Raw genomic sequence first — 27,793 nt, forward strand, 5'->3', positions numbered from 1 at the left:
ACTCAGTTTTCCCGGATTGAAACATGAAACAACAACACGGTGCCTAGAACATAGCGCTCACTTAGTACAGGGTACCATGTTTGTTGCAGTATTGGCTTGAAAGAGGACATAGGTGCCCCTTCTCTCTCTCTCTATATATATATGATATATGATATATCTCTGACATGATATACTATATATTATATATATATTGGTTTCTTGTGAAAAAAAGTTCCATTGATAAAAAGCATCTCGTTGCTTATGAGGACTGGCAGCCAGGTCACTGGGGGGCCAGGCGTGGTTCTGGGACTAGAGATGAAGAGAGTAACAAAACCACCTGGCCCCGCCCTCCAGCCTCACAGTCTCGAGGGCAAGTCTGGTAGTAGGACAGAAGATGACACTAGAGCACAGTCAGCAGTGATGTTGCAGAATGTTCAGGACATCATGGGGCACACACATGGGGAACCAAGGAGGGGCACCCAGCAGCTCTAACATCGGTCAGGAAAAGGCTCTGAGGCTGTGTCACATGCCATATGGCCCGGGGCACGTTGTCCCTGAATGGGGTCCTTGACAGATCCCTGGACTCCATTTCCAGTTTTCACAAGAGCAGAGACTCAGAGAATAACCTTGTAATGCTTTGGTTGTTTTAGCAGTGGTGCCAGAGAAAGTAGTGGCCAACTCACCCTCCTCCTGGCCCGAGGAGCCGGTTCTGGGGTGTTTGGGGATGTTGACTCATTTGGTGTTTCAGAGGTGGAGCTGAGAGATGAGTTACTGCTTGAGAGTTCTTTGTTGTGTCTTTTATTTCCGAACGGGAGGAGGGAAGCCACAAAGTCAGACGCATCCTTCTGCTCGTCCCTCTGCGAGTCCTGCTTGAGTTTATAGGCCCGGTCATTTGCAATGACTTGGGATAAAGGCATTCCAAATGCCTGCGGGATGAATTCTGGAATCAAAAAACAAACATTCACTTTCAGACATGACTGGGTCAGTGAAGGCTCTCACTCATGCTTCAGACTCGAGGGCAGGTGTATTCAGATGACTGTTTCCTGAAGAACTGATTTTTCAATCAAAATACAGGGAGGACTTTCATGTGTATCAGAGTGGCCGAAGCTTCTATTACTATCAAGTAGGCCGGTATGTATAAAGAACACGGGTTTTTAGACATCTAGGCCTCTAATTTCTCCCCCACACATCTCAAGTATGTTTTAAAGGAAATAACTTTATGGAGAAATGTGACATTTTTGATAGCAAGGACACAATTTTACCAACTGTTAGTCTTTGAATTATGTGTCTCGAGAGCCCTCTGAACTTACAAGGCGTGAGAGGGCTGCGTGCATCCCTTTATTCCACAGGGACTCACTGAACAGCTACCACGAGGGGAGCACAAGCTCACAAAAGGTGTAGTGCTCCTCTCGAAGGGTCCAGAGTAAGGGGAGGGTGGGGGACTGGGAGTCAGATATGTAAATAATTACACAGGTGTCTCTCAGTGGCTATAATGGAGAGATGCACAGAGCCAAGCCTGAGGTTCAGTGACGTGGATATGCTTTGGGGTTCCCAGTAAAAGAGCCAGTACGTGAGTGAGGACCTGAGAGGCAGGGGAGCAGCTTGGGGGCTGTCTGCTTTTTGCCCTTGTCCCCCACAGGCTGCCTCCTGTTGCTGGGCTGGGGCTGTTGCTCTCATGATCTGTCTACTCAAGCCACTCTGCGGGCCGCACCAGAAGGACACTCTCACCACTACATAACCAGTGAAGGGCCCAAGATACAAAGTGCTCAATCCTCTACTAAGGACAATTTGGGGGAAGGAGCATAATGCAGAAATCTGGACACACAGTTGCTTTCCGGGTCGCTGCAGTAAGCACACTGATCCTTAGGGCCAGGCCTCTTTTGGGCACTATTATGCTGAAAAGCATTCATCATTAAATTAAATGCATTATTTCTTTTAGACTCAAAATTACATCTCCTAGCAGCAGAATATGGAAGTCTAGCTTCCCCTTTGTTTTTATAACCCCTATGAATAAAACCAGAATGATCAAGGGAAAGCAATTCTAGGGGTTGTTTGTTCTTTGAAAGAAAAGGCTAACTTTAAATCAGGTGGAAAGAGGCTTTAAAAGGCTTTCCTCCTTGATCCACGGCAACATTTTAACATCACTGGGCTAACGTCCAAGTCTGCATTAAAAGCAGAAATGGCACTTAAGAAGTCTGCGCCTCTGGTCCCATCAAAACACGCAGTCTGTTTGGAAGTGAAAAATAAAAATATCAGCATATTGGGATTTTCAGAGTATGCTTACCATTCTCTATCAACAAACTAGGTGGCATACGATAATAACACAAACAAAAATTTCGGCATGTTTTTGAGTGATCGATGTAGACGGTGTAGCAAGATCCAATACTCACTATTGATAAAAGGCCATCTCCACCTGCTAGCACAATTAGAGTACCAGACCACGTGCGTGCACCCTGGGATGTGTGGTGTAAATCAGCGCTGTGTTGTCTATGGGAATAATCAAAGAGTCTTGTGGCAGAAAACCCGGGGAGAGTCTAGAATCATGCAGATGCCAAGGCTGACAGCTACGGGGAAAACACAAAAACTGTGGGGGGGGGGGAACAACAGCAGAAAGGACAGTGATAAATGTATCGAGCAACGCGTGTCTGCTCACATAGGCATGCTCTCTGCAAGGGTTTCGTAGGAGATGGGGACTACTGACTCCTCTCTTAGCCAGTTTTGCCACGTAAGGGAAACCAATCGGACTCATTTAGAGTTTCTAATATCCCTCGAAAAAAGAAGAAAACTGGTTTCCTTTGGGATCTGTCATTTTCAATGGCCCAAAGTCTGCACTCTCCTTGCAAATTGGAATAACTGAACACAAATTAAACAGATGGGATACAAGAAGTCATCCTTCCCGATTTTTCTTTCTCTTTGATTCTCGCTCAAGAGATGACCTGCCAACAGATTTTTATTTTTCCCTAATAGGCTTTCCTTCCTGGCTGAGTTTATTTATTCTTTCAGTGATAGAGTTTTGATGTGGTCTCTTGTTTCTTGTTGCTTTCTCTTGAGAACCCTTACAAGCTTCAGAAAGAAGACCTCTCTATGCCTTAAACTTGTGTTGCAGCATCTAGACTCAGGAAAATTCTAGGCAGGATTCCTTGACTATGACTGCTTCTCAATATGTGGCTATCATGAAATTGAGGCCTTATCACAACTTTATTTAGCAAAACCCTCCTCACGTGTAAATAAAATGCTGGGCACACATGCTTATCCATAGGTTCAAAGCTCTTCTCTCAGGGGGAAAAAACCCTGGAGACTCTGTGTTGATAGTGGCTAATACAGTTGATAACAGGTTTTTAAAACCAGATGGACATTTCCCAAGACTCCGTGTTCTGGGGCCAGGGACAGTGTGTATCATGTTCTAATCTGTAGTCGTGTTCATCAAGGAGACTGTTTCTCCTGCTGTGCTCATTAGTAGCAACAGCGTACTCTCCCAGCCCAGGAACTGTGGGGTCAGGAGGTGGCATGCCACTTCCAGATCTGCACCTTCCCACCGTGTGGCAGAAACCCACTCTCACCAGGTTCCTCTTGTCTCCTGCCCATTGCTCTCTTTTCTTGGCACTGACTGACCCGCGGTCAGACCCGCAAGCTACCATCACCCTTGGCAGTTTGGATGTCTACCTAAATGGCCCATCTAATTCTCCATCCTCCCATCTCTTTGACCGTCTCCTCTCCCCTTACTTTTTTCCTGTATGCCACCCTTTCCACTCACTCCCTTGGTCCCATCCTGGCCCTTGTCCTTACCAGAAGGGATTCCACCTCGAGAATCAGGCTTCCTCTCTCCACTCTTGTCTAACCCCCTTCCCAGGTTCATGTTCCACACTGCAGTGTGGCGATCTGTTGAAACACACTATTAAGATGTGCCCTCCTTAATGCACCTCGATGGTGTCTCATCGTTCTCAGCATGCAGCCCAAACACTGTGCAGGGGTGCACGCAGTCCTGCGTGAGGCGGCCCCTTCCTATTCTCTCCTGGGATCACGCTCCCCCGGGGTTCTCTCATCTCCAGTAACCGCACTCAAAGACAGCATTCGATACATTCTCTTTGAGAATTTCTACATAGTGATAACTGATACTTGATTTTTCTACTGCTATTTAATATGATGCAAAATAAAGTTGTATCAACTACTCCTATTGAGTGTTACGTCATAGCTGGTGTGTGGTAACATACTCGGACACTGAGGAACAATAAAACATGGCATGATACTATTTCAGCCTTAAGAAAGGTGCCAGACCTGAACTGTCCCCAGATTTCATGCCAGTAAGTATATGGCATGGTCTGAAATATCCCGTGACACAGCAACCTATCTCCCAGACGTGTGCCACCGTAAACCCTAGTCCCCCTACGCTCTGACTAGGAACCACATGAACTGGAACAAAGTAGCTATTTTAAAATCTTTTCCCCAAAAGTGATTTCTTTTTGACCCACGAAAGAAATTTGCTGAAGTTCTGAAAGTTTAAAAAGTGCTTTTTGGTTGCCAAGTAATTTAACTAAGAGAAATTAAGGACTTGGAACTCTTCTGGATGAAAATATGTTTTCATCAAACCCAGCACCCATCTTGAATTCGTTTCCATATGGAGTTCAAGAGTCATATGGGCACTGGCTTAAGTGGCAGGAGGGACACAGGAGTGTCACATGATCTGCTGTGTTTGATGTCAAGGCAATTAAATAAAATACAGGACATGATTCATTCTGATTGAATCAATTAATCTAGCAGCATATCAAACACTTAATGAATCACTCTTTATTGGGAGAGCAATTGGATTCTAAAACGCTGCTCCTATTTATTTTTAGATGACCTAACCCAAGAGGTCACTGAGAGCTTCCTGTTTTCCTTCTTTTACTTTTGGACTTCAGTGATTATCATTTTCCACATGTGCAGCTGTTAGGAACCCCAATGTTAATATTCAAGTGGAAGAAAATAATGTGAACCATTACAGCTCTGCAAGACCTGCACGCTGGCCCCTCCCGCCCTGCTTCCCAGGGTGGCGTGTAATGGATGTGTGCACATAGACAGGACTTTCCGTTCAGAAGAGACGCCAGGTAATTAAGCTTCACTTAAGCCCAGGACATCTTTTTAAATATCAGCGCTACTTTAAAAGAGAAAAAAAAAATCCTCTTTTGCCAGGAAGCCTGGTGTTTTTCCTTAATTTAGCTGGATAGGCAATGTGTCTTTTCTTTGGACCACCAGAACCTGCCTTCCTTTTTCCAGCCAGCAACCAGTACAGCCTTATAGAACACTGCCAAGTTTTCCCTGAGATGTAATGCGTAAATACGATACGGCCCGAAAAATGTATACTGGCCCAGTACACATTGGTCAATCACTTCCCCCGGCCCTTCCTTTTCTGCTCATTCACATCCTTGCTTCCTGTTGCTTTGTAACCCAAGCAAGCACACATGCATCTCTCTCTGCTGAGGGACTCAATCATCTCCTGCAAAAACGCTCATTCTGTTTAGTCTAGCTGCAACGAGCACTGGTGAAGAATCGCTAAAAGTCTCCATTACGAGTATTCAGTCCTAAGATCAGTATCATCATCCTCGAGTAAACCAACTTTACAGATACACATTACTAATGCCAGTCTGAGTGCTCCCTTTAATACTCTCTGTAAACACTACGAATTTCTCTAATCTAGCGAGGAAAGGTGATGGATGGCAGGAATAGAATGAGTAAGACTCTAGTTTAAAAAAGCTACCCTGGTTACTGATATTCATTTAAAAAGAAGGGTAAGAACATACGGATCGATTAAATAGAATACAATTTATCAGACAGTGATAGGTAGCTGGACAAGAATTAATGCCCTTTGCCTTGATTATTCCAGCAGCAGATTCGGCTGTGATAGGATGTGCCTTGGTGAGGACACTGGGTAATATGGACCCAAGTTCTCATCTTAGAAGCCGCACATCAGTACGTTAGAAAATTACTCATGTCCAGTACCCCCTACAGACTAATGGAATCACACTTTCTGGCTGGGGGGGGGCGGGGCACTGGGGATTTTAAAGGTTCCACAACTTCCTCTACTGTACAGCTGGAGGCAGGGATCATTCACATTTTCAACTCCCTTTTTCCAGTTTGAGGTAAACATCTGAAATGTCTGGAGATATTCTGGTTGGGGGTGATGCTACTGGCATCCAGTGGTAGCAGCCAGAGATGCCACCAAACATCTCACACGATGAACAGGACAGCCTCCATAACAAAGAATTATCCAGTCTGGGGGCGCCTGGGTGGGTCAGTCAGTAAAGCGGCCGACTCTTGATTTCAACTCAGGTCATGATCTCGGTGTCCTGGGATGGAGCCCCGCATGGGGCTCTGCGCTTGGTGGGGAGTCTGCTTGAGGATTCTCTCTCTCCCTCTCCCTCTGCCCCTCCTCCACTTGTGCGCACACACTCTCTCTCAAATGAATACATAAATCTTTTTTTTTAAAGAGAATTATCCAGTCTAAAATGTCAATAGACCCAGGTTGAGAAATCATGCTCTAAGGGAAGTAAAACGTTGGCTCCCCATTCTTTAGAATTCTTTTATTTCCGAAGAACTAAATGTCATGGCACTCTGGGCACAGTTCACAACATGGGTGTAGAGGCTGGGATCAATGGTGTGGACTAGGTCTTGTCCAGTACTGACCACAGTGCATTTATTTTTATACCTTCAGTTTTACTGCCTCCCGTTATTTCTCAAGCAGAAATTCAATCATCATAGAAAAGAACTCCAAGGTGACATATGGCTTTCCTCACTCAACACTCATTCATTATGTCACATAAAATGGGAATACATTCCTACAACCACACCATTCAGCAGTCAGCTCATATGGGGCCATACAGACAAGCCACAGAGAGTTGTACTGCTAATGGGGCCCAGGTGCCCATCATGCAGGCTCAATGAATATTAGTTAAAAATGACCACGAATACCTCTGAAAGAGTGGCAAATGTGTCAGTTCCCTAAATAGACATAGAAGGAGACACAAAACAGTATAGAGAGAATCAACAATTCCCAAAACATATAGGGCAAAAAACAAGCATGCTGTGATCTGACATAAAAATGCTGAGAATGGCCCATCTCCAGTAGCCCGTGAGGACGAGACTGTCTCTTTCCAGTAGTCATGGGAGGCGAATCCAAGCTTCTTCTCATTCAACTTGCCCTGCCTAACGATCGGGACTTGCCAGACAGCTGGTTAGTGTTAGAGATGCTGTCCATGGCTACTCAGCCCAGGTTCTTCTTATGCCTTGCTGATTGGCCAGCATCATAATTGGAACCATAAACACTTTGCTCAAACCAGTTGAATTCATCAATTCAGTATGGGGCCACTCAAACACAAAAGCGTAGACCAAAACAGGCTTTAATGACATTCAATCGTAGGAATCCAGTTTGCATAACAGAGTTGAACTGCATAAATCTATGCAATTGAAAAACCCCACCAAATTCAACCATTATGCTCCAGGGACGATGCATCCGCTCTAGTTCATTCTGTCCCTTACCTCTGTCTTTGTTTTTCTCCTTTCCTAGTGAATCCAGTTTCTTTCGCAAAGATTTCTTTCTCTTCTGTCCATCTGTAAATATTAAAAGAACGAAAAGTTGTAAACACAAGCATACACGTGGTATCTTACACTATCAATACCTACATTTGAGCAAAAGCATGACTTCTCACTTACTTCACTCATAATTCAGCATTTTAGACAGAATAATGGCTCTGAAATTACGTGGAAATCCCTGACTTGGATAGTACACACAACAAGAATTTTGATGTATGCTCTTAAATTTTGTTTCAATCATGAAAAGTACAGGAAACTTACCTCCTTCAGAATTAATTTAGTGTTGATACTTAGATATGTTTGCTGTTGCTGTTACATGAGTCTCTTCCTATTCTTCATGTTTATGCAAACCAATGTCACCTGGAATCAAATCTCCACGAGACGAGAGCCAACAGAACATATGATTTTGACATTTATAAGCTGGTAGAGTGTAACTGGATAAGGAAATGAATTTGGGGTCTTGAGAAGTCAGATCTAATTAGTGCTGCACCATTTACTAACTGTGTGACCTGGGACAAGTCTCAGTGTCCTCATCTACAAAATGGGAATTTCATGGGGTTGTTGTGAGATTTAATGAGACGACGCACATCGAGTGCCTCATGAGGCCCCTGACACATGTGCATAAATTCAGATCTACTTTCTCTCGGGGGATTGCATAGTATTACATAGTGTAGCTGTACCGTAATTTCATTAACCATTCCTCTACCAATGGACATTTGGGTCATTTCTAAGTTTTCACTATAATAAGTAAGGCATGTATCCCTTCAGCAGCTTGTGCTTGCAACAAACGTACTTAGCACGTCTGGCTAACTCTCCAAATAATAAAGATGCCACTTATATCAGTAGGCAGCTGCAACTGAATTCCTGGGATGTCATCAGAAAACGTTGCCAGTCATCATGGCAAGAATGCAGTTCAGGATTACACAACCGTCAACTTAATGTGTGGGAGGCGCGAATTGGGAATCTGCACTGTGATCAGGTAGGGGAAGGGCAGCCCGTGCCGCAAGGAAAAGTATGTTTCAAAAGGAGGATTAGGAATTGGTTCTTTACAGGATACACTCAACAGTGCAGTCCAGAAAGAGGCTCAGCTCAATCAAATTTAAAAGCCAGACTCTGATATCAGGAAAAGACAGCACGCACATTCTTAACCAGAAATGAGCATTCCTAGGATCGTCACAGGGCTGCAGAGGTTCCCAACTCCTTCTCCCCTGATTTTTGGAGGCAAAAGACATCACAGTATAATCAACAGACACATTCAATCCCTCTTCTTTCAAAAAGCAAAGAAATATCGCAAGAATGATTTCCTCCCACAAAATGGACATAGTTCATAAGAGTCTGCACCCTTCTGAGACTTGTATAGGGGGACATTAAGTAAGTCGCTTGTAATGTGGTGAAGAGCCAGCAATCTCTGTCATTATGTATATGTTCTTCTCTCCAGTGTCCAGAAGATGATTAATTATATGGCCTCCCATAACTTATTATAAAATGTATGACAATAAACATACTAACAACACAAGATTTCAATCCATTCTCCAAATAGGACAGGCCTTTTACTTTGTAACACTTCGTTCATCACTAGTTCATACCACCAAATGTATTTGATTGTAACAAAGGTATATTTCTTTAATACATTCTATTATTCCTTCATTTTAATCATTGACCCAGAAGAATAACTAAACTATAATGAATCATTGAACACTACAACAAAGACTTATGATGTGTTATATGTTGGCTAACTGAACATAATGAAAAATAAAATAAAATAAACTATATAGTAAAGCTTAAGAGACTTAGTTTTCATAACCAGTGGGTAGATCCTAAAATTCAAGCAAGTTGTCAAAGAACCAGAACACAGATAGGATAGGGGACATTTTCTTTTAAGATAGAAGGATTTTTTAAAACTTCTTTTTAATTGGAAGACACAGCATATATAAAGATGTGTATAACTACAAATGTACAGTTAAAATAAGTAATAGGAGGCCAATTCCCACACCACCAACAGCCAAGTTCAGAGGTAGACTACTGCTCGTGCCCAAGCCCCCTGTGTGCCTCCCTCCCTCTCCCCCCCCCAGGTAATCACTGGTCTGATTTTTGCAGTAATCAATCACTTGCTTTCTTTTGTAGTTTTACTATCTGCAGATGCATTTATAAAGAATGCAGTTTGTTTTTCCCACTTTTGGGTTCCCATAGATGGAATCACACTACAGGTATTCTCTCCTGCCTCATTTATGTCATTCCACAACACTTCGGAAATTCATCCGGGTGAGGTGGGTAGCTGTAGGTCCCTCATTCTGATGGCTATACACTGCTTTCTAGCATGAATATACCATGGTTCATTGGAAATTTGAGTTGTTTCTAGCTTGAGACTATCAGGACCAATGTTTTTGACAAATGTTGCACATGTCTTGCCATGTCCATGTCCAAGACCCTCTCTCAGACAGTGGTTCTTAGAATGTGGCTCTGGGACCACTGGTGTCAGTACAGTCTGGGAACTCATTAGAGCTGCAAATTCTATGGTCCCACCCCAAAACTACTGACTCAGGAACTCGGGGGTGGGGCCCAGCAATGTGTGCTTTCACCAACCCTCCAGGGGATTCTGGTTCCCACTCAAATCTAAGAACCACTGTTCTAGGGTAGATACGTACAAGCTGCGTTGTCAGGTCAACATGTACGCAATCTTAAGCTCTACTAGGTAACATCAAACATTTTCCCACTAGTTTCACTCATTTGTATTCCCACCAGCATGAGAGTTTACATAGTCCCACAAGGATAATATGTACTTCAAACTCCAAGATTCCAAACAGTATCTTGAACTCTCCTTATAGGGAAAAAAAAGTGATCTTTGTGAATAGTGACCTGCAATTTAAAAAATGCTTAGCTACTTACAACAAATACAAACATTCTCTTTTTCACTTAATGAGACAGTCCTCACACTCACCCCTGGCCAGCATGGATGCCTAACCCCGGCACTGCACACCTGGCAAGTCTTGGAGTTTGCACCTCCATCCTAGCCTCAAAGGAAGCTTCTAGCTTGTTTTCAATCCTCAGAAAATCCTGCTGAGAGAAGTTTGAAGGAATGCCTTTTGGCAGCACCTCCCTTACTTTTCCTAACCACAGCTGCCTCGCTATTGACTTGGACCAGAAACACAGAGTCTCAGAGAACACAAACCAAAGGAATTCAAAGGCAGTGGGGGGAGCTCAGTTAAAAAGCGAGGGGAAAATGCTATAAAAGAGACACTTGGTGGCAGAATGGGAAGTGGCCCTTTAGAGACTGCATCTAACCTCTAGCCTTGGCTCTAGTGATGCTGGGGATTAGATAACCCTTTGCTGTGAGGAACTGTCCTGTGCACAGTAGGGTACCTAACAGCATCCCTAGGCTCAATTCCCTAGATGCCAGAGAGCCCACCTGGTCCCTGTTGTGACAACCAATAATGTCTCTGGACATCGCCAAATGTCCTGCAGGGACAAAATCACTCTGGTTGAGAAGCCCTGGTCTGTGCATAACTCTACCTAGAGGGCAGCTATGGGCTCAAACCGTATGACACCCAACTCCAGAAGAGTCACATTTTTCCACTTGTCACAATGCTCGATCCATACCCAAACTCAGTTTCTGTTTTAGGCAGAAAAATATAAAAATGCTTATAAATTGTTGAGCTTTTACATAGCCAGTTGAATAACAATTTCGTGGGGCGCCTGGGTGGCACAGCGGTTAAGCGTCTGCCTTCGGCTCAGGGCGTGATCCCGGCGTTATAGGATCGAGCCCCACATCAGGCTCCTCCACTATGAACCTGCTTCTTCCTCTCCCACTCCCCCTGCTTGTGTTCCCTCTCTCGCTGGCTGTCTCTATCTCTGTCAAATAAATAAAAAAATAAAATCTTTAAAAAAATAACAATTTCTTTCAATTTAGAAAACAATGCGAGTCTGCCTGTGGCTCTGTTTCTACCAGACTCCGTCTGGTAGAGGAATGGAGCAGGTTCTTTGAATAAACAGCCTTCTATTTCTTTGGATGAAGCATTTTGTCCTCATTTCGACCAGGTGTGGAACAGCATTTGATGGTGAACAGTTGTATGAATGGATGTATGAACACGTCTTTAGCATGCAGGGAAGATTCAGGGGACACTAGTTCTTTTTTATTTTTTTTTTTAGAGGACTAAACATGGTGGATAAAGAGACTTCCTGGCCAGCCCTCCACTGGCCAGAGCATGAATCCAGGAGGAATTTATAGGAAGACCGTTTTCTCAGCAAATGGAGCTGTTCTGCAACGGAATGAGCTGCCTCACAAAACAAACAAACAAAAACAAGAAAGAAAACACTGCTCACTGTGGCTTTCATCTCAGCTGCTCTTTCTGTCTTGCATCCCTCACTCTTGGGGAAGCTGTGTCAAGAGCAACCCTATGCAAAGGGCTATGTGGTGGTGAGGAACTGGAGTCTCCAGCCAGCAGCCACATGAGTGGGCCAGGACACTGATTCTCCAGCCCCAGTCAAGCCTTCAGATGACTGCAGCCCCGGCTGAGCTTGATGGCAAACCTCATGGACCGGAACCTAAACCAGAACAACCAGGCTGTGATAGTCCCAGAAACTGTGTGAGATCAGAAATGTTTATTTATTTATTTATTTTTACAAAAGAGAGAAAAGAAAAGAAAAGAAAAGAAAAAAGAAAAGAAAAAAGAAAAGAAGAAAAGAAAAGAAAAGAAAAGAAAAGAAAAGAAAAGAAAAGAAAAGAAAAGAAAAGAAAAGAAAAGAAAAAAGAAAAGAAGAAAAGAAAAGAAAAGAAAAGAAAAGAAAAGAAAAGAAAAGAAAAGAAAAGAAAAACGATGCCCAGCCAAATGCATGGGGTATTCTAGATGGGATGTTGGGTCAGAAAAAGGATATTTTGTGGGGAAACTGGTAAAATCTGAACAAAGTCTGTAGTTTGGCTGCTAGCAATGCACCGATGCCGGTTCCTTCATGGTGATAAGTGAACCAAGGTTACATAAGATGCTACCCTTAGAGGAGAATGGCTGAGGGGCATCAGGGAACTCTGTAACTGACTTTATAACTTTTCTGTAAATCTAAAATTATTCTAAAATAGTTGTTGTTGTTTTAAAAAGCCCTTTCTCCCAGGTACTGGACATATTCAAGCAAATGCTGAAACCTCGTTTGTCAAGCATGGGAGAAGGTGGAGGCTCTCACGACTCACTGGAGTACTCTGGAACACACAGACTTGGGAGCTCAACTTTATGGCAAGAAGGGGACTCACAAGTCAGAGTTTCTGACCTGGCTGAAACTACTGAAATAATCTTCCTAGTCACACCTCCCTGATCTGAAAGGAAACACGTGTCTGGGCCAATATAAAGTGTCCGTTATGTCTGCCACTCTGGTGGAGCATGTTTTCTGGAAAGGGAGTGACAGATGAGAGGCTCGACCAGATTTGTTTTTACGGCCCTGGTGATGTTTTCATTGGTGGCCAACGAGACTGTCTCATGACACCTCCTAGTTCTTAGGTTCCCTAAATCCCTTTTCTGCCTAAGTTATCCAGACTTGGTGCTTGTTGTTTGCCTCTGAGAACACTGATAAATATATAAATCTGTTTACTTTTCAAGTTCCCATGCCTGTCCTGATAAAACAAAATACAGTTTTTAAATTATATGTACGAATGTGGATAAGGCGACATATACAATCTGTGGATGTCTTATAAAAATGTTTACTAGGGGGCGCCTGGGTGGCTCAGTCGTTAAGTGTCTGCCTTCGGCTCAGGGCGTGATCCTGGAGTTCTGGGATCAAGCCCCACATCGGGCTCCTCTGCTGGGAGCTTTGCTTCTTCCTCTCCCCCCCCCCCGCTTGTGTTCCCTCTCTCGCTGGCTGTCTCTATCTCTGTCAAATAAATAAATAAAATCTTTTTAAAAAAATGTTTCTAAAACTGTATTTTATCCCTCACTGAAACTCAAACTCATCCTTTAGTCTCATCCACTTCCCTTTTTGCGGGCTCTCGAGCCACAGACTCCTAAGACTAAGGCAAGAAAAAGACTAAACCAGATACTGTCTTTCCAATTTGGGACAGGAAGCTAGGTCAAAGAAGTTACGATATTATTAGTGGCCCCAGCACCTAAGGGCCATTCCTTGCACCATACCCCACATCTAGTGTTTTCCAATGATTCATCTCAGTGGTGTAAGTTCATCTGGCGAGCATAAGTCAACACTGAAAACACGGCAGGACTGACGACAGCTGGGCAACTAAAACCCCAGGCAAAGTCCCATCCCAGGAAAAGGCAGCTGGGTGTTGGAGCCAGTTGTTACTACCATCGCCATCCTCAGTGGAATGGACTTGAAGTTGCCCCTACTGCTTTGAGTTGCCTCTGCAAAGTCCGTCCCGAGAAATGGAAGAGAGGGCAGCCCTGACAAAAAGGGGGACGTAGCTAGCAGAAAAGTGGCCACCCCTGCTTCTTGGCAGGAAACGTGGCAGCCAGCCCAGGATAGGGGACCCAATGGGACCAGTGCGATGCTCCAGTCTGAGAGCTGACTGGGATTCGCCGCAGAGATTTAGGAAAGGAGCTGAAGCGGCGATCTGGCCTCAGTGTGCAAACAAGTATTCTCTGTCCCCGGATATTGCGCCGCAGAACGTGACGGATCTCTTTGGCATGGGAATATTATTTACACTATACTAGTTATCTGTTTAAACAACATCTTCCCCCCCGGAAAGTGGGCTCGTCCCCCATACATTGATCCATCCCTGCTCCATCCATCCCTCCATCCAACATTGATACAGCCCACGTTGTAGGTGAGACAGAGCTAGGTGCTATGAACCCAGGTGAATGGACAGTATCTCTGCCTTTGAGAAACTCAGAGTTTAGTGCCAAAGACAGATGCATGGAAACCTCACTAAAGCGAAATGAAGAAATGCTTCAGTGGAGGCATCTAGCAAGTGGGAGGTCAGAAGCGAGAAGGCAGTCTCCAACTCTGCTTGGGAAGGCTAACATTTGTGTTCGGTCTTAAAGGACGAGGTTAGGCTTCTCAGGGGCCTTTGAATTTTGGTAGGGGTTTCCCCCACTAAATCACATGGTAACTATTTCGTCTAGGAGATCCTTTCTTATCCTAAGCCTCTTAATGTCTTATTCCTGGTAATCCAACCCTTTATCAAGCAAGAATTCTACTGGTGAAAAAAGATGAGAAAATTGCTAATTCACGACAGTTTCTTTGGTGAGAACTAGGGTTTAAGAGAGTGATGAATAAGAATTCTGGAAGAAAGCAGTCTACATGGAAAAAGTGGCAAACAATGTATTCAAGTCCAAACTTGTCCCACTGTTCGGTCAACTTTGGATCTCGCTATATTTTTTTCATGTTATTTTTAAAAAATCTTCCATGCTATAGACTATTGGTTATTTAATCAAGTTCATAGGTCAAAGTTTCCATTTATATATCACCTTATCCTTAGCAGTTCTTCCCTTAACCTTGATTGCAATAGGAGGCAAGTAGAAACAGGGCGATTGAGTCCTTTTTCTTGGTGTGAACCCCAGTGAATTAAGCATTGTTTCTTTAGCCTGCTAGCACCTTGTGGGTTAGATTTTTCAAAATCTGTTTCCAAAATGTCTATGTTTCTCAGGGAAGAAAATATTTATGGCATTCTTAAGCAATAGAGATGCCTCTCCTCAGAGCAGAGGCTCCCCAAAGTACTTGTGAAATGTACTAATCCTCGTAGTTTACATGTTGAAGTGGTGGTGAAATTAGCAAAGCTGCGGTCAGAAAATAAGAACATTCTGTGAGTCTCTCCCACTGTTGTAAAGGGAGTCAGCTCTTGGAGGTCACCATGCTTGCAGTTAAATTAAATGCTAAGAAACCTTTTCCGTTTTGTGTAAAATATTTTGGCAAAGTAATTAGTTCTGAAATTTTTCCTTAAGAGGAAAAAGAAACCTTGTAGATTCTTGAGCCTCAAAGCAAGTATTTTTCTATTATAGAAAATCAATGAGATATTTGATTTCTTGATCATGTCTTGTTATTCTGTCAAAATGTAAGGTAGGGAAGGAGATCACATGGCTTGGATGCCATGGGTTTGAAAAGCTCAACGATGGTTTTTCCTTAACCAGGCGTTCTTTATAATCACCGCTTGCTGTAATAACCAGTCATGATCAAATTATGCCCTAGAAGGATCTTTTACTTGCTGTCATTTTTTCCATATTCAAATGCTGTGAGTAAAGAAAAAAAAAAAAGCTATATGCTCATGTTCCAAAAGGGCAGCCCTGCTGCTATTTTTCCCTAAGCTAGGAGCTAGTCTGTCTTTCCAGGCATCTGAACTTGCATTTTTTATTGCACATTCCTTAAATCAAACACAATGTTTTTAACTTAGTCTAGGTAGGCATTATATTTGCAGAGACAGAAGTTTCCAAATATCAGAGCAAGAAAAATGGCTTTTGGCAAGTCTTTTCCTTAAGCCATATTTCTTTCCTGGTTCATAAGGGAAAGAAAGCAGGTAGGAGAACAAAAAGACAGAGATCACTTATCCCAAAGAAATACCGTGGATTGTTAAGGAAATTAAGCTCCAAATTAAAGAAGTTTCATCATTACTTGTTTTAAAGCCAAAGCTTATAGTTCAAGTTGAAAAGGTAGTCAGACGACGGTATCTACACATGGTCTGATTTTTTTTTTTTGGAGTTTCCCACCTTTCTTTATTCTTTTTTTTTAATAATAATTTTTTATTACGTTATGCTAGTCACCATACAGTACATCCTTAGTTTTTGATGTAGTGTTCCATGATTCATCTGTGTAAGGGACCAATGCTACTTATGTTCTTTTGACAGATATTGTTTTATAGTGAACAAGTAAGAAGGGAATCAAATATCTTTAAATCATAAACTTTATGCCTTGGGAACGCTTCCAAATTTCTGCCAGTTGCTCCCATGAAAACAGCTCTCACAGACTCAGTAACTGGACAAATGACGTAATTAGATGAAAACTATTAGGGTCTTCATCCTTTCCTTTTCCATCCTTGGTTTTGATTATTCTTTGAGACATAGGAAACAATTCTCTACAACATGGAAACACTGTATAAATAAATGTGCTCTGATTGAATTCTAAACCCATTCCGTTCAATGTCTCATATATTTCCTGAGCCACAGATCTATGCCAAGGCCCGTGCTAGACACTAAAACAAATAAATGTGATAGAAGAATGGTTTCTTCCCTATTGCTTCTTTGCAATGACAGATGACATTGCCATTATGTATGCCAATAGTTTCTAATCTAAATCCATCTTTATCTTACTATGTCCCCTACCAATTTTTTTCTTTCCTGTTTTGTGAGGTGCTCACCCTCCCGGAGGTCATGCATCCTGGGATGAGTACTCACTCCAGGCTCAGCAAAGGAATCTGAGGTCAAGCCAAATTCTGGTGATTTCTTTGTGCTTGCCACTGTGGATTTGGGCACTGGCAGACGTTGCGTTCTGGGGATGGAGAAGGGAGGCAAGTCTACGGGAAAGCGGCGGGGAAAATACTCCTCTATTATTAAAAAGATACCTGATGAAGAATCCCTGTTTCTCTGCTTCTTTGTGCTGCTATGGAGGCTGTTATGCCAGTGGCTGCTGCAGTCATTTTGTCACAACGAGGGAAGCCAGCCAAAGAACAAAGTGACCCACTGATTATGGCCAAGAAGAAATTCTTGAGTCCTGAAACTGGCCTATCCATGGGCTCCTTGTAAAGTAACACAATCAGTCTCTTTATTATTTAAGCCACTTTGGGTTTGGTTTCTATAATTGGCAGCCAAAGCATCTAAACAGAAGATAATCCAAAACTCTTGTTGTGGGACGTGTTTTCCTACTTATATTTGCACCAGCCTTGTCATGTAATGCCAGGCATGTCTAAGAAAGATCCCTGGAAAGTATGAATCCGTGTACGTTGGGTAGGATCTACGATAAGGAGGGTAAGAGGAGGGAGGTCAGATTACAATGAATCAGATTACAATGAGTTATATTATACAATGAATTATGTTATATTTAAGTGTTTATAATACAAATATAATATAAATATAAAATAACACTTAAGGGCGCCTGGTGGCTCAGTCAGTTAAGCATCTGCCTTTGGCTCAGGTCAGGATCTCAGGATCCTGGGATCAAGCCCAGCGTCAGGCTCCCTGCTCAGTGGAGAGCCTTCTTCTCCCTCTCCCTCTGCCCCTCTCCCCTGCTCCTGCTCTTTCACTCTCACTCTCTCTTTTTCTCAAATAAATAAATAAATAAATAAAATCTTTTAAAAAACAGATACAAACACAAACATAATACAATCACTTAAAACATCTGAGAGTTATAAAGGTCTGATCATTAAAAAACACTCTTATTGCAAAATATAGTGAAGACACTGAAATGAATAGAATGGCATGCTGGATCAACTGCATAGATAATAACTATAAATTAAGGAGGGCACGTATTGCACGGAGCACTGGGTGTTATACGCAAACAATGAATCATGGAACACTACATCAAAAACTAAGGATGTACTGTATGATGACCAACATAACATAATAAAAAAATAAATTACTATATCGAATTAATATTAACCTCTTAAATTAGAGGCCAACAAGCCGTTTCTGTAAAGGTCTAGATTAAATACTTTCAGCTTTGTGGGCCATATGGTCTCTGCCAAAACTATTCCACTCTTCTGCAGTAGCATTAAAACAACCTTAGACTATAAATATAGCAACAGACGAGTGTGGCTGTGTTTTAATAAAACTTTATTTACAAAAAGAGGCAGCGGACTGGATTTGGCCTTTGGGCAGTAGTTTGTCCACTCCTATCTTAAGTGAAGACCCCTTACACTACTTTTTCAGAGCTTTGCATGTGTAACAATTTTATAAATAATTCAATGTGCAAATCATCTTGAGGACTCCATTTCAAATGATCTGGAAAGTCTGACTGGTATAAAAACTCTTGGTATTTAATTTCAGTTAATACTTACTTGCCTTTGTTTCACCCATGGGGAAATAAAGAAGAAAAGCAAAAACGGGAGCTCCTATTCATATTTCAGGGATGAGACATTCTTTGTAATTATCAGGTTTACTTTTGGGCCATGATTCCAACAGAGAGAATAGTGTAGTCTTCACATCTTCAAAAGGTGCCAGAATATTTCAGAAACTGCAGTGACAAAAGTTTTGTTCAAGATGCCAAGGCCTTGTGCAATAATAGCTGCCGCTCCAAAAAAGATACATAAATATGAGTACCTGTGACCAGTAGGGACAAGACCTTGGAGAGAAAACTATGGTCTGAGAACATAAAGGAAGCCATTTACGACTACAGAGGCACAAAGCCTATGGCTTAAAGAACCACCTGCGATCAGGCCGGGCTGCCTGCTCTGCAGCAGAACAGAATCATACAGCAGCCTACATGGGCGAACTTGACACGGTCCAAGCCCTGGGGTATGGAGGGGAGCGTCCAAGAAGAAAATCACAGAGGAGCCTGCAGAGAAACCGCTCCGTCATTCCCCAGTTTTTGCTGGGCTAGGCAGACGAGACAGCTCGTATCTATACGTGTCACCATCGGTAACGTGGATAAATGCCATCCACTGTTCTATCTTTTAATATAATTGATGGATCTGTGTTTTCTCTATTGACTGACTAGGAAATCCTGGAGGACATAGATTACTTTTCACATGATACTGTAGCCTTCATTAAAGGCTTCTAGCTCTCGAGAAGCTAAAGCCTCACGTATCGGCCTCCTCCGGGCTGTACGCCTAGCTTGGTATTGAGAGAGAGAGAGCAGTGAAGCAGCACAAGGAAGCCTCCCGCCCGGCACTCCACAGTTAGGTTCCAGACAGAGAAGGGACTAGACACTTAGGCCAACGGTCAACCTAGGTTCCTTTCTGTGGCCTACAGAAACATTGCCCCATCCACCTTCCCAGGGCCCTAAGAGCCACAGCAAACAAGAACGACAAGTTTTCCACATTGATTTTTGTGTTCTTTTCTTCCTGACTGCCTCTTCTCTATTCCATCAGCCTTCCAATATTGCGTCATTCAAACTGTGGGTCATAAACCCTTATGAAACACGAAAACTTAGTGGGTCATGACAAGTGTGTTTTATTTTTTTTTAAGATTTTATTTATTTATTTGACAGAGAGAGAGACAGCCAGGGAGAGAGGGAACACAGCAGGGGGAGTGGGAGAGGAAGAAGCAGGCTCCCCACTGAGCAGGGAGCCCCATGCGGGGCTCAATCCCAGGACCCTGGGATCACACCCTGAGCTGAAGGCAGACGCTTAATGACTGAGCCACCCAGGCGCCCCGACAAGTGTGTTTTAGAAAAGGATAAAGAAATCAGATAGAAGAGGGCAGGAGAGAACATTAGAGACAATATCGAGGTGTATCTCTGATAAAGATAAGCACCATTTGGTTTATACGTTTCCTGGACCGAGGCATAAAATGTATTCCTCACTGTAGGCTGTGGAGAAAGAGTTTGAAACCCAGTGCTCCAAGACAAAGCAACATAAATCCGTGGTGCATTCTCAGAACAGGCTGCAAACAAAATGGGTTTCTTCTTTTCTATGCAATAGTGTGCTATATGGCTTTGACAGTGACATTAGTTGGCAACAGGGCCCTCCGGAGTTTTGTTTTGTCCTTTTTTTTTTTTTCCCCTCCAACAAAGGAGTAGATTCTGTGGTTGAAGATCACTCTAACGGTTCCAGGTGTGGTGAGCAGAATCGGGGAGAAGCGCTGAATTGAGGGAAGCGGGTGGGGACCTATGGCTATAGTTCAGGTGAGACATAAGGACAAGCTGAGGGCAGATACAAGACAAAGTGATCTGGTGATGATGACAATGATGATGGCGATGGTGACAGGTAACTTTCATTGAGAGTGTGTACAGTTTCGGGAGATGTTTGAAGCTCACCATGGTTCTTACTTCTTTTAAACCTCACATCAACCCTATGAGACCATCAATCAAAGTTGGAAACTGGGCATGGGGTGAAGCAGTCGGGAAACACTCATGTCTCAAAATCATTCCTGGGGATCCTGGGGAAAAGAAGAGAAAGGCATGGATGATGCTCTTTAGAGACTTAGGGAAGAGGAGAGGAAGGAGCTTCATTTTCAAGGAGATGTGCATGTGTGCGTGCGTGCATTCATTCACTTCTCGAAGACTTGCTGAGGGGCAGTGGAATTTGGCAGAGAAGGGGGGCGGTCTACCTGGTTTCCAGATTCAAAGAGAAATAAGACACAGCCTGACTGTGGGGAAATCACAGTCCTCTGGGAGGTCACAGAAAAAGTGAGTGTGGACACACAAAAGATATACATAGCTCAGCAGTTCACACTATAGAGATATGTGTCGAGGGCCTCTAAGCCCAGTGGTCTAACATTATTCTTTGACCACTGTATTTGGTGGCGTTGACTTCCTCTATGCCATTTCCACCCCTGGGGGAGTTTGTGGATTTTACCCCAGGTCTCAATTTCATTTTTACTTACACAGAAGGCTTTGACAAATAGTTCTAGCAGATCACCTCTCCACCTGGACTCCGCCAGCAAGAACAATGTAGAAAGAGGATAGTCAGATCTCCCACCCAGGGCTGGTACATTTCCTTGCCCATCAGGTTGCCCTTATTTGTTTAAATCAACACTGAAATCACAAACCACATTGAAATCGCAAAGACAGCTTGAATGTTACCCTATCAAAAATACCATTTTCTTGATTTCACCAAGTTGTTTAGTTGGGTTTTACACTGGTGACAATGGTGAGGGACCATTTTATAAGGAAGCCATATAATAGCAATTTTGAAGCATTGGGGTACCCTTGTATCAGACTACTGTCCACCTTTTCTGAGACCATTCACAATTCCTCAGCCCATGACACCGTTTTCAAAATACATAAACTAAGCCTTTCTCAAAGGTGATATCAGCAATTAGCTGAATGATGAGGGGGGAAAGGAGCACTACAGAAGACATGCATATGCATTTCTGTCTTGTGGAACAATCATTCGGCTTTAAATACTTAGTTTACAATATAACGAGGTGAAGCCATAGGTGAAGCCGCAGGAACATGCTTTCCTGACTGTGGCAGAAATCAGTCATTTCCTTTCGTCTTACCTTAGACAGCAAAGTTTTCCTGTTAGGGCCCAGAAAGTAAACACTTGAGCCCGTGAGACATACGGGCTGTCACTACTCAAGTCTGTCTTTGCTGCCTGAAGGCACCAGAGACGATATATACATGAAACAGCATGGCAGTGTCCAGTAAGACTTTATTTACAGAAACAGATGCGGAGCCGGGTGTGCCCAGCAGGCCAGTTGCTAACCCCTGCCTGAGACCATTTATATTAAAATGCTACCAAATTCATGTTAACTGAGCCTAACCCACTATCTGATGTACTCTGTTGATGTGTTTTGAGTAAATGAAAAGTTCACGCAGCCCTAAGGTGGTGTTGAATTTCTTGACCCCTCTCTCCGCATTTGTTTTCCTGGTTCTGCTGTTCAGGATTGGGCCATTTACAGACTAGAAAGTCTGATTCCAAAGCCTATGCCAAAAGCAGCCTTTGACCCGGAGGAAACATTCCATGGTTGTCTCCATGGGGCCAGCTTAGGTGCACAGGGAAAAGTCACATATAGGGTCCCTACCACCGAAAGGCCTCCTGATCTGTACCGCCAAAGATTTCTCTAGGTTCTGTATAGCATCTTCAAAAGTCCCTTTCTGAAACAGCTCAACTTTAGAAGGGAGAGCAAATCAAGCTCGTCAGTCATTTTATAAGGTTTATGTAAATATTATCTGTTTTCAGTTTGTGTTGTCTCCTGGATGAATGGCTCTCGAGGAGGGAGGAGCCTCAAGATGTGAGAAGCCTGGGACCCCGAATAATTGCATGCCAGTGCAGTCCCTCTCCTGGCCCCCACGGCCAGCCTGCATGGGATACATGCCTGAGTAAGAAACTTTTGTCATGTTAAGGCGCCGAGGGGTTAGCCTACCTAAGCTAACACAAGTGTGTATCTGTGAGATACATTCTTAGAAGTAAGATTGCTGAGCCATTTATAAGTTAGATGCTGCCCAATTGCCTTGTAAGTTACTGCAACAGCAAAACTCCTACCAATAGTATGAGAGTGTCTATTTTCCCATCAAGTATATTACTCAACTTTAGGAGCCATTCCAATCTAAGAGGAAAAAAAAAACCTCCTTGGTGTTTAGCTTGCATTTCTTTAATACATACGAGGCTAAGCAGCTTTTCAAATATTTGTCAAGCGCTTGTATTTCTTTTTCTGTGTGCTATCTATAATTTGCCTATATTTTAATTAATTTTCTTTTCCAGATTAATTTTGTAATAAATCTTTAGATAGTAGAAGTTAGCCTTCAGTTGGTCAGATGTGCTGTCAATTTCTATTTATTTATTTGTTTGCCACACAGATGACTCTATTTTTTTGTTCTTTAACAGAGTCAAATGTGTCATTCTCTTTCTTTATGTTTTCTGGGCAACGCCTTCCCCAATGTAAAAATATATAAATATCCAGCTATGGTTTGTTTTGGTGCATGCATAGTTTCATTAAAAAAATCATCAAATATTTCTTCCATATCAACTTATTTTGATGTAAGGACTAAGGTCAGAGTCCAATGTTTCCTTCTCAATGGTTGTCTCATTGTCACTAATACTTAATAATAATCCATCCTTTTCCCTTTGACCAAAAAAAAGCAATATTTATCACGTCATAAGTTCCTGTTATTTATTTTTGTTCATTTCTGAACTCTGTTGTGTTCCATTGACCTGCCCATTGAGAAGCACTACAATACCCATTTAATTGCTTTAGTCGTATGACATTTTAATAAATGGATAGGGATACTCTCCACTTGACCTCTTTCTCAGATTTTCCCTGCCTACTCTTACATAGTTATTTGTCTAGATGATGTTTAGAACAATTTAGTGATAATACAAAAACAAACTGTTTTTGGAATCACGTTCACTTTATAGCTCATTAATGACATAATTGACATCTTTATATCATTGATTCTTCTTATTCAAGAAAAATACAGACTTCTGTATTTATTCCTAACATCTCTTCTTATCCAACTGAGATCCCACGGTCTGGGATTATAATCACTCCCAGGGACACTGTATTAATTAGTTTCCTATCACTTTTGTAACAAACGACCATAAACTTAGTGGCTTAAACAGCTCAAATTTATCTTCTGACATTTCTGGAGGTCAGAAGTCTGAAACAGGTCTTGCTGGGTTAAAATCAAGGCGCCAGCAGGGTTGTATCCTTTCCAGGGCTCTAGGGAGAATCTGTTTCCTTGCGTTTTCCAGTTTTCAGAGGCAGGCTGCGTCCCTTCGCTCGTGGCCCTTCCCCCATCTTCAAAGCCAGCACCATTGCCTCCCTCCAACTGTTCCTCCATAGTTCCTGGCTCTCTCAGACTCAGCTGTAGCTGGGAAAGTTTTTCTGCTTTTAAATAACCATGTGCTTGGCTTCGGCCATCCCAGATAAACCAGGATCATCTCGCTATCTCAAGGACATTGACTGATCACATCTGCAAAGATTTGGGGGCCTGTGAGGAAACATTCACAGGTTCGGGGGACTAGGACGTGGCCATCTTTGGGAGTGCCTTATTCTGCCTACCACGGATGTCCTCTCAACAGCCACGACCCTCTCTATTGTCATTGAACTCGACTAGAAAATCCTAACTCTGGGGAGAGGAGATTGGAGTCACTAGGGCTGGGAAATTTAAAGCGCAAAGTGGTACGTTTCACTTTAGTCATGTTTAGCTGCCAGGATGTTTATTTTGCAATTTAAATTCCCAGCTACTAGCCTCAAATGGACCTTTTGGGCTGCCTTGCAATCCTGCAACACTGCTGGTCCATCAGCTTCCCTCTCTTCCGCTCCTCTCCTCTTTCCTCAAGGCTCCAGGACCTCCTTGCCATCCTCACTCCTAGCAGATGACATTGCTTCCTAGTTCACTGACAGCGGAGAGGCAGTCTGGAATAAAATTCCACAGGCACGCCCACCATTTCTAATCTGCCTGCCTCTGTGCCTGTATCACCAATGTGCACCTATCGTTATAGCTCAAGAGGTCAGACTCTGCTGGTGCTCTGGACCCCATCCCTGCAGTCACTCTCGGAAGTCACCTCGGTCACTTCCCCACCAACCACTCTTCAATTCTTCACTTTCTATGGGGAATCCCAGCAGCCGATGAATATGTCAGGCTGTCATTCATCTGAGCCCTGGAAGCACCAGTCTCCAGGAAGAAGAGGGGTCTCCAAAGATACCCATAAACAAATCCCTATAATCTTTCTAGAGCAACAAAGAACAGAAGTGTAAGCTTGAGTCTGTTTTCATTTTCATCATACCCACTGTCTCATTAGGCTTGCTATCATTTCTTTGGGTTCTAGGCCGTGGCCACTGTATTGCCTTTCCCTGAATAAATTATTCAGACAGTGAATCTGACCCTGTTTTGAACCTCCACTTGGGGGTTCCCTTGGAACCAAGTGGTCACCCTCAGACCAAGGCTGCCATCATGGCACTCGGCACTGGCCCTGTATTTGAAGGAGCTGGGTAAATATTTGATGTCTATAATCATCTGCCCCAAAGAAGAGCTCAGAACTCTTGGGCGACTGATGTCTGTTTCTCTCCACCCAGCCACACGATTCTTTCTCTCCTCCATAAGTAAGAAATTATTTGTAAATCATTAGTTCCTATTTTGATAGAAAATATCAAAATAATTCCTATAGCCCAAACATCCTTTGAACATCTCGATAGAACAAATATTTCCCTGAATACATGCTAGGAACTACATAGTCTCAGAAACAAGTAATGGAGACAGAGCTTCCAGCAGACAATTTTTATAAAACTGTCTGTTTGGTAAAGGTTATTTACTTAGCGGACTCTTTAAAAAGCAGGAACAAAGAGAAACACCAAATTAACCGGATTGAAAAACAAAGCTACAAAGAATGTTTGTTCCCTGGTATCTTATCTGATGTGCATCCAATCTGGGTTTCATAGAACTTTTTAGAGTCATCATTCCGTTTACTACAAATTGGGTTTGCCAACAACGTTTCTGTTCTGTTGAGAAACTGAAAGAACAACAAATCACCCTTGTGCTACATATTTTCATAAAGTATAAAGCACCCTTATAGAAGAGGATAAACATTCAAAAAACAATTTTACAGATTACAGGATTTCAAATGCATGCATCTCATCTTCACCAGAATCAGGACCTGTATTTGTGAAAACTTCAGATGATCAAGCCTCAGTGGCTCCAGGGTCATGGTGGTGAAACTCAGCATAGACACGCCAGGTGAAAGATGATAAAAACGAGTTAACATGAGTATAATCCCTGATTCTGGGTGAGCATGAGGTCAAATGACACACTGAATAGGTTGTGAAAACATTCTTTTCAACTGATTATTTCGAAATCCTGTTGAAATAGACACGGTTTTAGTGCGAGCCCTTGAAGTTGACCTTTCCGAAAGGTCTTTTTAATTGAATGTCCTGAAGTTATGTAGACGAGTGAGATACACATGGCTTTCCCTTTTAATAACTGAAGGTGACCTTCCCTTTAAATAAACATATTGGTTGACACGTCAATTGTCCCCCTTGAATGTGTCTTTCAAAGTGGACGTAATACCAGCCAACGACCAAGAAGCTGTTGCTTCCTTCCTGTGTTAATGTTAGGTGTGAGATGAGTCTGCAGCTTGTGGCTTTGGCAAAGCAGACATCTGACTCACAGCGTTCCCTGACGGAACGGTGCACACGGCCTTACCTTTGGGAATGGTGATGGGACAGCTCAGGTCACAGTCCTGCTGCAACTGATAAAAAGCCACTTCCTGCAGCCGGGCTCGCTCCAGCTCTGACAGACTCTGGATGGGGACGGATCTCAGCCGCACACTGCGGCCCGACATGCTGTTCCAGGTGAAATCACCCTGCAGAGCAAGGAGAACACATCAGGAGTTACACAGCTCATCTACGTCTCACAAAGCTCATCCTTCCTCTTCGGCAGTCATAAAGTCAAGCAAACTTCATCTTTGGGTTCCAACATTGTCTCTCCATCCCTCGAATCAAATCTACTCTGTTAACCGTGAATCTTCTCAGTCCGTCACAAACATCCACGTCTCTAGTATCTGCTGGATCACTTGATCCCATGTAATGATTCACGCAGAGGCCGAAGACAGCTGTGGGAAAGACACTTTGAGGGTTCTACTGCCTCTCTTCTCGGGAACGCATGGGAACTCTTTGGTCATGTATCTCAGTAACAGGAAAATTGCTGCCAGCTGCCGTCACGTGTACTAGATCCAGGAGGGCAAATGTGTATGGACGGCCTACCGTGTGCCAGAGACTATGCCAAGTCCCACCAACAACCTTATGAGGCGGTTACCGTGTTTGACCCTATCTTATACAGTTTACCCTTGAGCAACACGGGTTTGAACTATACAAGTCTGCTCACTTACACTTGGATATTTCTGGATACTGTACGGTACTGTAATGTATTTGTTCTTCCTCGTAATTTTCTTTCTTTCTTTTTTTAAGATTTTATTTATTTATTTCAGAGACAGAGAGAGACAGAATGCAAGCATGAGTGGAGGGGGAAGGGGCAGAGGGAAAAGCAGACTCCCCGCTGAGTAGAAAGCCCAATGAGCTGAAGGCAGACACCCAACTGACTGAGCCACCCAGGCGCACCCCTTATGATTTTCTTAATCACATGTTCTTTTCTCTAGCTTACTCTATTGTAAGAATGTAGTCTATAATACATATAACATACAAAATATGTGTTAACAGACTTTATGTTATTGGTAAGACTTCCAGTCAAGTAGCCTATCAGTAGTTAAGTTTTGGGGGAGTCAAAAATTAAACACAGATTTTTGACCGCATGGGGGTGTTGGTGCCCCAACTCCCACAATGCTCAAGGGTAAACTGCATAGTATTCAATAATACAGTACACTATACAATAATACAATCTAGTGTATTTATAACATGTAACATTATTATTAGATAGAATATATACTTATGATACATGATTATAATATATATCTATGATACATTATAGTAATAGTATAGTAATATTCAGTATATGTAAATATATTGTAATGCAGATGAAATTGAGGCTTGCAGAAGTTAAGCAATTTTCCCCAAATCGTAAAACTTAACAAGATTTGGAACCAACCAGAACTCAAGCTAAAAACATGTGCCCTCATATTCTATACTAAATTGTAACCGCTGAATTTCCATTTACAGCACTCTGAGCTATTTTGATCACGAGAGGTACAGAGATATGATCAACAAGAACTATGAATAATTACAGAGACATCTGATGTTAAAATCCTCCACATCAAAGAATCTGAGGCAAG

General features: G+C 42.7%; 1 protein-coding gene across 6 annotated transcripts in view; it reads right to left on the minus strand.

The window, feature by feature from the left end:
• ARHGAP6 (Rho GTPase activating protein 6) overlaps nucleotides 1–27,793 on the minus strand; it is a 477,667-nt gene that overhangs the window by 48,047 nt on the left and 401,827 nt on the right. For all 6 annotated transcript variants that reach the window (XM_019795051.2, XM_019795050.2, XM_011219513.3 and 3 more), the window contains 3 exons: nucleotides 26,212–26,371; nucleotides 7,492–7,563; nucleotides 663–919 (listed from right to left, as the gene is read on the minus strand). In XM_019795051.2, coding sequence (XP_019650610.1) covers nucleotides 663–919; nucleotides 7,492–7,563; nucleotides 26,212–26,371 — 489 coding nt within the window. The remainder of the gene's footprint in view (nucleotides 1–662; nucleotides 920–7,491; nucleotides 7,564–26,211; nucleotides 26,372–27,793) is intronic.

This window comes from Ailuropoda melanoleuca, chromosome X, assembly GCF_002007445.2.
Source record: "Ailuropoda melanoleuca isolate Jingjing chromosome X, ASM200744v2, whole genome shotgun sequence".
Classification (NCBI taxonomy): domain Eukaryota; kingdom Metazoa; phylum Chordata; class Mammalia; order Carnivora; family Ursidae; genus Ailuropoda; species Ailuropoda melanoleuca.